This window comes from Ostrea edulis, chromosome 5, assembly GCF_947568905.1.
Source record: "Ostrea edulis chromosome 5, xbOstEdul1.1, whole genome shotgun sequence".
NCBI lineage: Eukaryota > Metazoa > Mollusca > Bivalvia > Ostreida > Ostreidae > Ostrea > Ostrea edulis.
In genome coordinates this window covers 47592933-47607710 of record NC_079168.1, presented here as the reverse complement: position 1 = coordinate 47607710, position 14778 = coordinate 47592933, and the positions used below count along the sequence as shown (strand labels likewise).

At 35.3% G+C, this 14778-nt stretch overlaps 2 protein-coding genes across 2 annotated transcripts in view; one reads left to right on the top strand and one right to left on the bottom strand.

The window, feature by feature from the left end:
- LOC125652202 (BTB/POZ domain-containing protein 6-like) overlaps positions 1-14778 on the bottom strand; it is a 294494-nt gene that overhangs the window by 110990 nt on the left and 168726 nt on the right. The window lies entirely within an intron of this gene.
- Positions 9227-12286, top strand: LOC125650792 (uncharacterized). Its single transcript, XM_056164638.1, has 2 exons — positions 9227-9463; positions 11078-12286. The coding sequence occupies exons 1-2, from the start codon at positions 9367-9369 to the stop codon at positions 11995-11997; spliced, it is 1017 nt and encodes a 338-aa protein (XP_056020613.1). The 5' UTR covers positions 9227-9366; the 3' UTR covers positions 11998-12286.

Below are 14778 nucleotides of genomic sequence, written 5' to 3'. Positions count from 1 at the left end.
TCATCTAAACGAGCTTGTTCTTATCAAATCAAAAAGTAGGTCATATGTTACGTAATAAGAGATTTTAAGGGCCAAAATCGTAAATATTTGACGCCTCATATCTTTAAAACGACATATTTTTTGAAAAGCATTATTGAACAAAAGTTGTTCAATGTGTCATAACCTATCGATCAATATCAAAAAATGGGTCTGTGGGCCTCATGGCTCGCCTGTAGAGTCGATTTTTGTCGATATCAGTCGATTTCAAAAACTTGTAACTGGTAAATATTTTGTAAGGACATATTGAACAAAAGTTGTTCAGTTTATCGAGATCTATCGATTGATATCAAGAAATAGGCCTATGGTCCTAATGGCTTGCCTGTAGAGTCAATTTTTTGTCGATATCGGTCGATCTCAATAACTTTTTACAGGTAAATATTTTGTAAAGACATATAGAACTAAAGTTGTTGAGTCTATAGAGGGCTAACAAATGACATCAAGAAATAGGCCCGCGGGCCTTATGGCTCGCCTGGAGAGTCGAATTTCAAACGAATTTCACCGCAACTTTGCTTCAGAAGCTTATGATATGAAAAATTGATTATATCTAAAGTGTCTTAAAGTCGGAAATTTAATTGGGACTCATTTGTCTTTTTTTTTTTTTTTTTAACTCCGAGTGCATCAACAAATCGGACGGAAGACCTACTCGTTGCTCGCAACGAGATCGTGTCTAGTTATTATTATTATTATTTTCCTTGGTAGTACACGCGTTTTTCTCAGCCATTTCTCGATCGATTTTCACGAAATTTTCAGGAAAGATGTCTTGTGATGACGAGACTTTGCTTGCAAAATTTCGTGCTTGACGTCACTTCCGGTCAGGAGTTATCTCTCTTTTAGTTACTTTTTGAAGGGCCTTGTTGTCCACACATCTCCTCCGTTAGTTTTGAAGCTAGAGTCTTGAAATTTCTACACAAGATAGAGTAAACATTTTAGAAGATTTGTGGGGGATTCGATTTTACCGGAGGCGATTTGCCTGAACGCTCGCCTGGACCTGAAAAAATGGATGCCAAAATTTTTCGCCGATTTCGGCAATTTTTGACCTTTGATCTCCAATATCTTTTTTCTTGCAAATATTTTGTTAAGACATGTAGAACAAAAGTTGTGCACATTTACGAGATCTTTTCGAAAATATCAAGATTTAGGGGCTAGCCCCTTAAATTAGGGATCTAGAAGGGCTCAAAGTCTACATCAAATATCTCAAAAATCGTTAATATTTTGGTATAAGTCAAAGAACAAAAAATGTTCATCTCAACAATCCAAATCTATTCATATAAAAATTTAGGTCATATGTTACGTAATAAGGGATTTTAAGGGCCAAAACCATAAATTTTTTACCCCTTGTATCTCGAAAACGACAAATATTTTGAAAAGCAATAAAGAACAAAAGTTGTTCAGAATGATGATCTGAACAATATGCATATTTCGTTTTTACCCTATGTGGCCCCGTTAGGGAGCTACAGTTTGGCCCCTAAAAATTACTTCTAGAAATAACTCCAGAACGGTAAAGAATTTCTAAATACTTGTTGAACAAAAAATGTTTTAAATGTCATGACCTTTCTTACGATATCAAGCAAAAGGGGCTGACCCTTTAAATTAGGGGCCCAGAAGGGTCCAAAGGTTTATGAGAATATCTCAGAAACTATTAATATTTTGTAATAAGTCATTGAAGCGGAAATGTTCATCTAAACGAGCTTGTTCTTATCAAATCAAAAAGTAGGTCATATGTTACGTAATAAGGGATTTTAAGGGCCAAAATCATAAATAATTGACGCCTCATATCTTGAAAACGACAAATATTTTGAAAAGCATTATTGAACAAAAGTTGTTCAGAATGATAATCTAAACAATATGTACATTTCGTTTTTTCCCTATGTGGCCCCGTTAGGGAGCTACAGTTTGACCCCTAAATATTTCTTGTAGAGATAACTCGAGAACGGTAAAGAATTTCTAAATACTTGTTGAGCAAAAAATGTTTAAAATGACAAGGCCTTTCTTACGATATCAAGCAAAACGGGCTGGCCCTTTAAATTAGGGGTTCAGAAGGGTCCAAATGTTTTTGAGAATATCTCAGAAACTATTAATATTTTATAATAAGTTGTAGAAGCGGAAATGTTCATCTCAACGAGCTTTGACGCCTCATATCTTTAAAACGACATATTTTTTGAAAAGCATTATTGAACAAAAGTTGTTCAATGTGTCATAACCTATCGATCAATATCAAAAAATGGGTCTGTGGGCCTCATGGCTCGCCTGTAGAGTCGATTTTTGTCGATATCAGTCGATTTCAAAAACTTGTAACTGGTAAATATTTTGTAAGGACATATTGAACAAAAGTTGTTCAGTTTATCGAGATCTATCGATTGATATCAAGAAATAGGCCTATAGTCCTAATGGCTCGCCTGTAGAGTCGATTTTTTGTCGATATCGGTCGATCTCAATAACTTTTTACAGGTAAATATTTTGTAAAGACATATAGAACTAAAGTTGTTGAGTCTATAGAGGGCTAACAAATGACATCAAGAAATAGGCCCGCGGGCCTTATGGCTCGCCTGGAGAGTCGAATTTCAAACGAATTTCACCGCAACTTTGCTTCAGAAACTTATGATATGAAAAATTGATTATATCTAAAGTGTCTTAAAGTCGGAAACTAAATTGGGACTCATTTGTCTTTTTTTTTTTTTTAACTCCGAGTGCATCAACAAATCGGACGGAAGACCTACTCGTTGCTCGCAACGAGATCGTGTCTAGTTATTATTAAGGTCTTCCGTTTCCAACGGAAGACCTTCTAGTGATTCTACTGTTTATTATTTTTTTTTTTTTCCCTTTCGTCTCCGAGACCGTTGGATGGATTTTCCTGAAACTTTCACAGGTTATAGAGAACGATGGTACCTCGAGGCATTTTTTTCATTTTTTCAAAATTCACTTCCGGTCGCAAGATATGTCCAATTTTCGTCTTTTTACAAGATATTTTGTCCAGCGTTTTTCTCAGAAACGGCAAAAGATAGAGTCACCAAATTTTCAGAGTTAATAGATCTCACTTTGTAGGCGTGCAGTAGGGGGTTAAGAATGTCGGCCGTCACTTCCGGTCGTCACCGGAAGTGATTAAAGGAAACATGAATTTCAAACTTTTTTCTTTCAAATTGAAACCTAGTTCGGTTTACTATATCTCGTTCTAATTCTCAAAAAATGTTGACCCCACCGGAAGTTGAATCTTCAACTTCCGGTTATATCAAATAAAGCCTATTCATTCTCTCATTTTTCAGTGCCATAAATCTCGGTCATGAAACTAGTTAATGAGTTCAGTTTTAAATATATAATAGTCACTATAAATGTCTAGAGTAACGTCAAATATTTTTGTAAAATTTACTTCCGGTCGGCAAATACGGCTTATTAGCTGTTTTCGTTGTCCAGCGTTTTTCTCAGACACGATAAAAGATAGAGTCACCAAATTTTCAGAGTTAATAGATCTCACTTTGTAGGCATGCAGTAGGGGGTTAAGAATGTCGGCCGTCACTTCCGGTCGTCACCGGAAGTGATTAAATGAATCATATATTTCAAACTTTTTTCTTTCAAACTGAAACCTATATCGGTTTACTAGGTCTGGTTTTAATTCTCAAAAAAATGTTGACCCCACCGGAAGTTGAAACTCCAACTTCCGGTTATATCAAAGAAAGACTATTCATTCTCTCATTTTTAAGTGCCATAAATCTCGGTCATAAAACAAGTTAATGATTTGAATTTTACATATGTTATAGACACTATAAATGTCTAAAGTAAATTTAAACATTTTTGAAAAAATTCACTTCCGGTCGTGAGATATAGGGTGGACATATTCAAACCTTGTTTTTTCAGTTTCTCAATAATGAATATAGATAGACGCTTGAAACTTTTAAAGTTGATCAACTAACATTAGTCCATTGTACACATACATTCAATTTTTTTGTCCGTCACTTCCGGTCTATACCGGAAGTATTTGAAAAAATGTCGATTTTCCGATTTCTTCGAGTGATTTCTCAGAGATGGCTGAAATTTTCAGTAATAATGTCTTATGAAATGACCTTGCTATAATTCTTTTTGTTTTTACAAAATTCACTTCCGGTCGGAAAATATGGCCGATTTTCTGTTTCTCAAAAGGAATTTTGTCCAGCATTTTTCTTGGAAAATGTCAAATATAGGTTCATCAAATATTCAGGGATGATCAATCTCCGTTTGTAAGCGTGCGGTAGGGGGTTGAACATGTCGACCGTCACTTCCTGTCGTCACCGGAAGTGATGGAAAGAATCGCAAATTTCAAACTTTTTCCTTTAAATTGAAACCTATACTAGTTTATTAACTCTCTTTCAAAGTGTCCAAAGAATATTGACTCTGTCGGTAGTCAAAACGACTACTTCCGGTTTCTTGATAAAATACCTATTTACTTTTCGTCTCTTTGTCTCCAAAAATCTCGCTTATATTTGAAGTCTTTCATATGATTTTCACATGTCTTAATAAAAGTATCAACTTCTAAAGTTCTGATAATTTTGTTTTTCAAAATTGACTTCCGGTCGGTAGTAACCTACTACTTTTTCTTTCTTTAGTCTACTTCTTTTTGTTGAGAACTCTTTCAGATAGAGACGTGAAATTTTCAGGGAATATAGACAGTAAAGAGTCGCTGTTTTTTAAAGGAAAACGCATCTGAATAGTACTTCCGGTTGTCACCGGAAGTTACGAGAAAGGAGTAAAAAATTCGAAAATACATTTCTCATTCATTGTTAAGGCACATTTTCTGATACATTTAAATGGTTTTCGTAGGAATAGAAAGCTCTTTACCGGAAGTGGTCTAACGGAAGACCTACTCATTACTAGTAATGAGTGTCTAGTTATTATTATTATTCTTTTTCTCCGGTACTTTTTTGTCCGGTAGTGTTCTCAGAAACTACAAAAGGGATCGATATGAAACTTTCCAGGATGATAGTATAGCGTTTGTAGATGTGCATAGTGATAGTCATTTTGTCTGCACGTGCATGCACGCGCGCGCACGTGCATTGCAATTTTGGTACAAAAAATGGAAAATCAGAATATTGAAGGAAGCGATATAAAACCTAAATAGGATGATAGTATATCATTTGTACATATGAAAAATAATATTTATTTTGTCAGCACGTGCACGCATGCGCGTGCACGCGCATTACAAAATTTGTACGCTAACTTTGGAATCAGTCTAACTTTTTTGTTGTTCATTGAAATGGCTTGAAATTCATATCATAGGTAGATATTGAGACTCTTAACTGATTTGCATGGTCAAAATTACCAATTTGCACGCGCATGCACGTGCGCTTCATTTTGATTGGATAATACTAAAACGTTTGTAACTATCTTGTTTATGAAGTGAATAAGATGATATTCACATCATATGTAGACAATATGTGTATCTATATATTGGTGTAAGAAAAAAATGCCAACGCACATGCGCATGCGCGTGCAACGTTTTTAAATTTTCAATTTTTAAAGGACGATAACGTTTTTGTTTTTCATCAAATTCTATTGATATTAATGGTTTAGATGTGTCTTGTTACTCCTTACAAATTGTTGTGGTTAGAATTACTGCTCAGCACGTGCATGCACGTGTGCTGAATTCTGATTGGACGATTTTAAAATCGCTATAACTTCCTTGTATTTGGTGGAAACGTTATGAAATTCACACTGTGGGTATATGATACACATGACTGTTGAACGACATCAACAAAAATTCGGAATCATACACGCGTGCGCGTGTATGCGCGTGCAACGTTTTCTTTCATTTTTTTGGTACTGAAATGACCATATTGAACGTACTACATGTAATTAAAGGCTAAAATAAAATGATTTTTTGCTATAGATTCACAAGGACATCACTTTTTAATTGGGGGAGGTTTGGGGAACATATGTAACGGTCCCCGTTACAATTAGAACTAGTTGCATTTTGTGATTATCTCCCCTTTGAAAAACTTTCCCCATGGCTCTTCATTAGAACAAACTTGAAAACCCTTCACCCAAGAATGCTTTGTACCAGATTGTTTGCAATAATTTATTTTTGATTTTTAAAGTAATTGCCAAGCAGTTGTGAAGATTTGATACGTGTAAATTTTTGGAACTGAAATACTTTTGCAGGATGACGAAAGCGTAATTTAACCTTCTCCCTTCTCTGTTGAGAGTGAAATCAGGGGCGGATCCAGGAATTGCGATTACGGGGGCGCCACTTTATGAGGCAGGGGGTTTGGGAGCCGCCTTGAGGCCCCCAGTGGGTCCAGCTCCTGGATTTTACAGATTATATAGGGGTTGAAATATGTCTCCTATTTAAGTCATTTGTACTATTTTCTATCATTTTTAATAAGGTGAAATTAGTAAAATGACGCAAATTTTAAGGGTTTTTGGAAAAAATTAAGTTCTCCCAATAAGGTAATTCAAGAAATCAAAAGATTTTGTCATTTACTTCTCCGGAAGTGGAAGAAATTATTGCTTCTTTTATCGTTTAGTGCATTTTTCTAAACAAGATGCCACGATTTACCTTAAATCTGCCACTGGAAATTGTCATGCGATCCATTCCATCAGTTGAACACATAGCAAGTATGTTGACTTTTACAGAGCATTTAAATCATCAACAGTTCTTATGAATGCATAAATTGTTACTAAATTAATATACATGTATTTCCCTTTCATTCATTTAGTGCCCCATGATCATGATTATTGTACTGCCAGTGTTCAAGTGCATTCCCAAACTTCTGATGTACAATGTTAGACAGACTTAACACTGCAAGACTTCGAAAAATTTGAGGCCGAGCTCAAGCAGTTGCGAGAGGCCTTTAAGGACAGAGAGGACTTGAGGCGGTACCTGTTCGTTGAGAAGAGGATTGAAAGTGATAGCTCTGTGAAGAGTTACTTTTGGCTGCCATAGGTACTGACCCTTTTTGGAATCTTTGGTATATATAATTATACAATGTATTTACTTTATACAATGTATATGTATTATTTACATACCTATAGACATGATAGATAAAACAAAATTATATATGTGTGGTATTATTGGATTTTTAGTATGCTTTTCTGTTAGCAACAAGACTCGCCAAAATGAAGTGGGTTAATTTTACTATATTTGCATTACTTTTTACGTTGTACATGCACAGAGTAGATATACATGTACATGAATTGTGACTACATTTATAACCATCAACAAATTTTGTGGTCATCGTTCCGCATATCCTTAATTAAAAGAAAAGTATCCTATGTCACGTGTGAATAAATGTTTCCTAACTCTGTTTTCACTTATAACAGCCATACTTGACAAAATAACGCCTACTTTGGCGTATTGGAAGGGTGGGTCTGGATGGCGTATTGGAAGGATGGGTCTGGATGGTGTATTGGAAGGGTGGGTCTGGAGTATAGACTGCTACAGCTGAGAATCCTTACAAGAACTCTGGATGAAATTGAAATCTGACTCGTTTTCATGAGTTCCTAGTCACACTTTTACGACTATGCCTGGCTTTACCTACATTTCTTATCGCTGATAGCTTTGGTGTATCTCGTATCATGTACAAGGTTGTCACAAATTCTTACGCCATGAATTAAGAACATCAATATTGTATTTTCACCACTTTTGAAAAGACCAAATTTCAAATGTTTGAAAAAAAAATCATGCCAAAATGTTTTAGATTAACTTTTCCCAAAACAGCTTAAGTATGATTGATTGTACTGAGTTCTTTATTGCAAGGCCAACACCAACAGCTAAAATAAGAACAACCAGATCTTATATTTTGATATACCCGAGTGTAACAGAACGTGTAAATTATGTACAAATAGAGATATTGAAGACGAAATATCACTTTATATTTATTTGTCCTTTATATGATAAACTAAGAAAATTATATATTGATAAATATTATTATGAAAACCCGTCAATGTATAAATGATTACAACTGTACTCAAATACAAATACAAGTGTCATCTGTAATTGAGGGAAATTTTTATATAAAGCTTGTAAACTGAAATCAGAGGCCACAACATAAAAAGTTTATCCTCAACATATCAATAAACATGTGCTTTATATATTTGAGACACATTGTTATTATAACTTATTGATGTATTTTTCACTTATGCTATTATTGTAATATATGTTACATGCATTTGCAACCTATAAGCAGTACTGTTTTCGGAAATAAACAATACAATACAAGCAGAAAAAGCCCATTCAAATCTTTAGTTGGTGTAACCCCCGTTGGTACTTCTGACTGGTACGTACATTACTGAATATAGTGGATTTTTAGATGTATTAAAGCCTGGTCACAAAGTGATGGCAGATAGGTGGCTTGTTGTTGTTTTTGTTTGTTTTTTATAAGAGACTTGTTGATTGAGAGAAGAGTTACATTGAGTATACCACCATTTTCTACTGCCGCTACACATAGGGTGTGTGTAGCGATAGACGAGCGGATCATAAGATCTAATTTTAATTAGATTTCCATTTATCAGAGAGTGTTCATGGGGAAAAGGTAAGCACTTTATTGCAAGTGATGTTTTGAAAACCACAACAACAAATTACAAAACTGTGAATTCATGTTGAAAGGGCGATAGGCAGATTGAAGAACTATAAAACGCATGCGCATTTTAAAGTAATTATCAGCAGGCTTTAGTGAATTAAGATGATTTACATGCCTGCGAATACGTACGTAAATGATATACTTGTGTCACTGTAGCTGATAATCACTACACATGTATATGTTTTATATTCTTTGTGCAATGAAATTTCACTTGGTTTTGTATCTAGCTCAGGTGAGCTAAAAACGACTGGATTGTCAAAAGTGAAGTATACAAAATGGTAAGAGATACGGAAAACACGGGATTGTAAAAACTGAAGTATGAAAATTAGTAAACAAAATGAAGAAAAAAATTAAAACCAGTTTATTCAAAATATTGAAATAAAGCTGGAGAGAAAAAAAACCCAGAGATACATAATTTGCAGGGGCCACACTGGTTTATTGAATTTTTGCATCGATTTTCCTAATTTCATCTGCTAGTTCTCTAAATGTTTGTTGTTGTTACCCTTGTCTTAATGTTATGTACAACAAATTTGTTGATATGTAATATGAACAAACGTCATGGTTTTTACGCAGATCTGCACACGTCTAAATTAAGACATGTACTCAAACGTATGTTCTCGGGCATTTACGGGTACTGTACTAGATAAAGTTAAAAGAATCCGATGTGTTTACCTCTTTCATAGCTAAATATAGCAAATACATCACAATATTGTATTGCTTCCGCATAAAATACTCGATAATTCTCAGTCTTCTCTCAGTCTCGTCAGATCAAGTGAATGAGATGGCTTCAAACATTCAGTATCAAAAGGGAGACAGACCAGACCTGGCTAAGCATGACAGCTCGGTGCTGGACCTGGTTTTTGCTATGGACTGCACAGGTAAATATATGTAAACAGACCCGGGTTTGTCTAGTAATGTTTTGTCATGCTCTTGACAAAATTTAAAATTATGGATTTTGTACTCTTTTCCTGTGTAATTCAAACATAAACCTCGGCTGATATCACATACGATATGGATTTTAGCTTGTAATATTCTCTCTCTCTCTATATATAAATATATATATCTGAAGATTTGAAATGAAAGCGCTAAAGCTTTACTAAACGTCTTCGTGTATCTTTTTTATTTTTTACCTATACTTTTACCGATCATCTCGAAAAGTAATTATTATCTATATCTATCTATCTATCTATCTATACTTGTTGAATTAAACTATTTTATGATTTAAATCTGTCTTAAGACCAGAATTTGTCATAAGATCCCCTCATAGCTGTTTAACAAAACTGTCATTATTCCCAAATAGCTAATATTTTGATTTTTACACCTGGTCCCAAGACCATAAACGGAGATTTAAGATTTAAGATCTATCTAGCACAAATGTTTTTTAAAATCCAGCTGGTTTATCAAAAAAAATTTGAATACAAACATATACTGAACATTTTATTTGTTGGTGAAAATCATTTCAGAAGTTAGATTCGGAATTTATAGACCTAAGTCTCTTCTCGGTTTATGGTTTTGGGGCCTGAGTGATCAGCAGGCTATGTATATGTAGTCTGTTTTATATGAATTTTTTAACATGCATTACATGGAAACAATAATATGAATTTCAAAAAAATCTAAGAAATGAATTTAGAAAAAGAAATAAAATGAAACGGAGTTTCAGTTTAGAATGTTAGATTACGTGCTTATGAATGTATTAAAATGAAATATTAATCTGTAATTGTTTTATCCAAAGTCAAGATACATTTAAAATATTGAAATTAATTATAGAGTGCATTAATTATAAAGCTGTAAAAATTGTGTACAAGAATGTGATCTGGTGTGCGAATTTTCTTTGAGCATTTTTGAACAGTTAGAATGTCTAATGTCATATTGTTTTATGCATGCGAAAATTTTGATTCATATGCGATAAATCTTCATTCATATTCTTATTTACATTCGATAATCTTGTTATTTACATTCGATAAATTTTGATTTAAGTTCATCAATAACAAAATTATCGAATATAAATATTAAGATTATCAAATATAAATGACAAGATTATTGAATATAAATAACAAGATTATCAAATATGAATTAAGATTTATCGCATGTAATAAAAAAATTCGCATATAAATATTAAGATATTCTGATATAAATCAAGATTTGTCGCATATGAATCAAACAATTTCGCACATAAATATCAATATTATCAAATAACTAAAAATATCAAGATTATCGAAAACAGATCACGATTTTCGCATATAAATCTCAAAAATTATCAAATATAAATCAAGATTTTTGCATATAAATCAAAATTTGTATAATATTGCAACGTTTCACGCGCCATATTAGACCTCCAAAACACTTTTTCGACCGACTCCGAAAAATGCTCAAAAGATTTGAATATTGTAACGTTTCACAAGCCATACTCTTACATGTATACTATGACTATTTATTTGAATAAACCTGCAAAGTGATTCTCGTTAATTTCATATTTACACTTTCATCTTCAGGTAGCATGTCCTCCTACATAAACACTGCCAGAGACAACATCAGGAATATAGTGGAGGGCATCGTAGCAGCCGAGAAAAGCGATGTACGTCTGGCTTTGGTAGAGTACCGCGATCATCCTCCACAAGAATCCACATTCGTAACGCGGGTTCATGATTTTACCCCGTCAGTCGGAACAATGAAGAAGTGGCTGGACGCTTGTAGTGCCAGTGGCGGCGGCGACACTCCAGAGGCAGTAGCAGACGCCTTACATGATGTTCTCAAACTCACTTGGCGGGAAAATGCCACCAAAATATGCGTATTGATATCCGATGCTCCTCCTCATGGATTGGACCCAAATGGAGACACTTTTCCAAATGGGTGTCCAGCAGGGTTGGACCCTATGGTTACAGTCCGTGAACTAGCAGAAAAGGGCATTACGTTGTACTCTGTTGGCTGTGAACCAGCCATTAATAAATATAGAGACTTTTTCATGGCACTTGTATACATTACAGGTGGGCAATACGTGCCTCTTGCCGGAAGCAAGATGCTTACACAGGTTATCATTGGTGGAGCACAGGAAGAAATATCCCTCGAGAAATGGATGGCAGAAGTGGATGAAGAAATTAAAAGAGAAATGGACGCTGGTAGAGAGATTAACGACGAAGAAATGTCCCATGTGGTTCACGAAAAGTTAAAATCCAAAGGAGCTGTTGCTAAGCGCCTGAGACAAAATAACGTAGGACTAGATATTGCAAGCGACGACATTAAGAAATATTCAGAAATCACAAGCATGGCAGACATTCGTAAAAATTATAAGATGGCAGCCCCAACTCGAATGGCAAGGAGCTCAGATGTTTATGATTGTGAAGAAGGAATAATGTCTATGGAACAGGCAACGAGGATGGTGCAAAAATCAAAAGCCCGTATGAAGAAAAAATAATAGAACATGAAATGCTCGAATTATGATGAAATTAAGAGAACTAACTCCGCTGTCCGGGCAATTGCAATGTACACGGGCAGTAAATACATTCAGTGATCTTGCAATATCTCATTGTAGGCATACATGTATATGCTAACTTTCTGTATAAGATTTGTGGTTATAATTTTTGAAAACTTTCGACTTTACGTATCGTACGTAGTTTGATGTGCAGCTCAGTTTGTTAAATACTACATGTACACATGTATCAATGAGAAATCATGGTTTCATTAAAAACCATTTTTGTCTTGTTTCTACGTCAAAAACTCATTTTAGGTCATCTCATTCGATGACTATTGTAATTGGTACTTGTGAATACTCGTTTTTATACGCCCGTCGAAGACGGGACGTATTATGGTATGGCGTCGTCCGTCTGTCCGTCTGTCTGTCCGGACCTTGTGGGCAGGATACAGACTGAACCATAAGCCCTAGGACTTTACAACTTGGTACATTTGATCACCATGATGAGAGGAAGATGCCTATTGTTTTTCAAGGTCAAAGGTCAAGGTCGTAGTATCACTTATTAGGAAAACATTGTGGGCAGGATACAAACCGAACTGTAAGCTCCAGGATATTATAACTTGGTATATTTGATCACCATGATGAGAGGAAGATGCCTATTGTTTTTCAAGGTCAAAGGTCAAGGTCGTAGTATCACTTATTAGGAAAACCTTGTGGGCAGAATACAAACCGAACCGTAAGCTCCAGGATATTATAACTTGGTATGTTTGATCATCATGATGAGAGGAAGGTGCCTATTGTTTTTCAAGGTCAGAGGTCAAAGGTCAAGGTCGTAGTATCACTTATTAGGAAAACCTTGTGGGCAGGATACAAACCGAACCGTTAGCATATATGAAGTAGCGCATTCTAAGGCTATCCCTCTTTATATCTTGATATCAATTTCTACAAGCATAATAATGAATTAGCTCACGGAGGACAGTGCTAACTTCACTAAAATATGAATCCCACTAAAATATGTTTTCCTTGAGCAAAATCTACGGGCGTATTATACCACGTTGGCGTTGCTCTTGTTAACTCACCTGAGCTGAAAGCTCTAGTGAGCTTTTCTGATCGCCTGTTGTCCGTCGTCTGTCCGTCTGTCTGTAAACTTTTTAGCCGAGTTGCAAAGAAGTTGAACTCGGCTATTGGTTTGGTGATGCCGGCGGGAGGGCGGGCGGGTTGGCGGGCAGTTGGGCGTCAACAATTGGTTTCCGGATGATAACTCGAAAAATGTACAATCTAATCAAATGAAACTTTGATATATTATTGAGTACCAGGTAAGGAAGACCCCTATTGATTTTGGAGAAAAATGGTCAAAGGTCAAGGTCACAGTGACCGAGAATAGAATGAAAATTTCAGAAAAATTTGGTTTCCGGATGATAACTCAAAAAATTTAAATCCGAATCAAATGAAACTTTGATATATATTGTTGGATACCAGAAAAGGAAGATCCCTATTGATTTTGGAGAAAAAAAGGTCAAAGGTCAAGGTCACAGTGACCGAATATAGAATGAAAATTTCAGAAATATTTGTTTCCGGATGATAACTCAGAAAGTTTAAATCCGAATCAAATGATACTTAAAGATATTGTTATGTACCAGGTAAGGAAGACCCTTATTGATTTTGGAGAAAATAAGTCAAAGGTCAAGGTCACAGCGGCCGAAAATAGTTTTAAAAGTCAAAAAAATTTTGGTTTCCGGAGGATAACTCGAAATTTTATAATTTGAATCAAATGAAACTTGGATATAATTGTTGAATACCAGCAAAGCAAGACCCCTATTGATTTTGGAGAAAAAAGGTCAAAGGTCAAGGTCACAGTGACCGAAAATAGATTGAAAACTTAAGATAAATATGGTTTCTGGACAGTAACTCGAAATTAATTCTTCACAATTATAAATATGCCACATCATTCCTGACTTTACAATGTATCCCATGCAACTCGGCTCATGCACCCCTGGGTGCATACATTGATTATTACATTTTCGACTTCTTCTCCAGAACTACTGGGCCAATTTCAACCAAACTTGGCCAAAAGCATTCTTGGATGAAGGGCTTTCAAATTTGTTCAAATGAAGAGCCACACCTCCTTCAAATGGGAGATAATCACGAAATACAAAAAAGGGTGGGGTCATTAAAAATGTTTTTCTCAAGAATCACTGAGCCAGAAAAGCTGAAATTTACATTACAGCTTCCTGTCATAGTGCAGATTCAAGTTTGTTGAAATCATGACCCCCGGGGGTAAGATGAGGCGACAAAAGGGGATCAAAGTTTTACATACAAATATATAGGAAACATCTTTAAAAATCTTCTCAAGAACCACTAAGCCAGAAAAACTTATATTTGCATGAAAGCTTCCTGACATAGTGCATATTCAAGTTTGTTAAAATCAGTTCCCCCGGGTGTAGGAAGGGGCCACAATAGGGGATCAAAGTTTTACATACAAATATATAGGGAAAATCTTTAAAAATCGTCTTCTCAAGAACCACTGAACCAGAAAAGCTGAGACTAACGTGAAAGCTTTCTGACATAGTGCAGATTCAAGTTTGTTAAACCACGGGTCTTGACCATAGAAACGGAGGTCCAGTGTCGCGGCAGGCGTTGGCATCATAAAGAACCCTCAGTTCTACGGCGATGGGCGCTATACATCGGTCTAAATTTGTGGTACTTCACTTAGCCTACAGTTGGTGACGTCTCAATACGAGTAAAAAATTCTCGACGGGGTGTAAACCAGGTAATCAATACATG

Excerpts from the sequence above, each read along its gene's own strand:
- LOC125650792 (XM_056164638.1), top strand. The coding sequence starts at position 9,367 with ATGGCTTCAAACATTCAGTATCAAAAGGGAGACAGACCAGACCTGGCT. Across the intron at positions 9,464-11,077 it reads TTTTGCTATGGACTGCACAG|GTAGCATGTCCTCCTACATA; the intron begins GTAAATATATGT and ends TTTCATCTTCAG.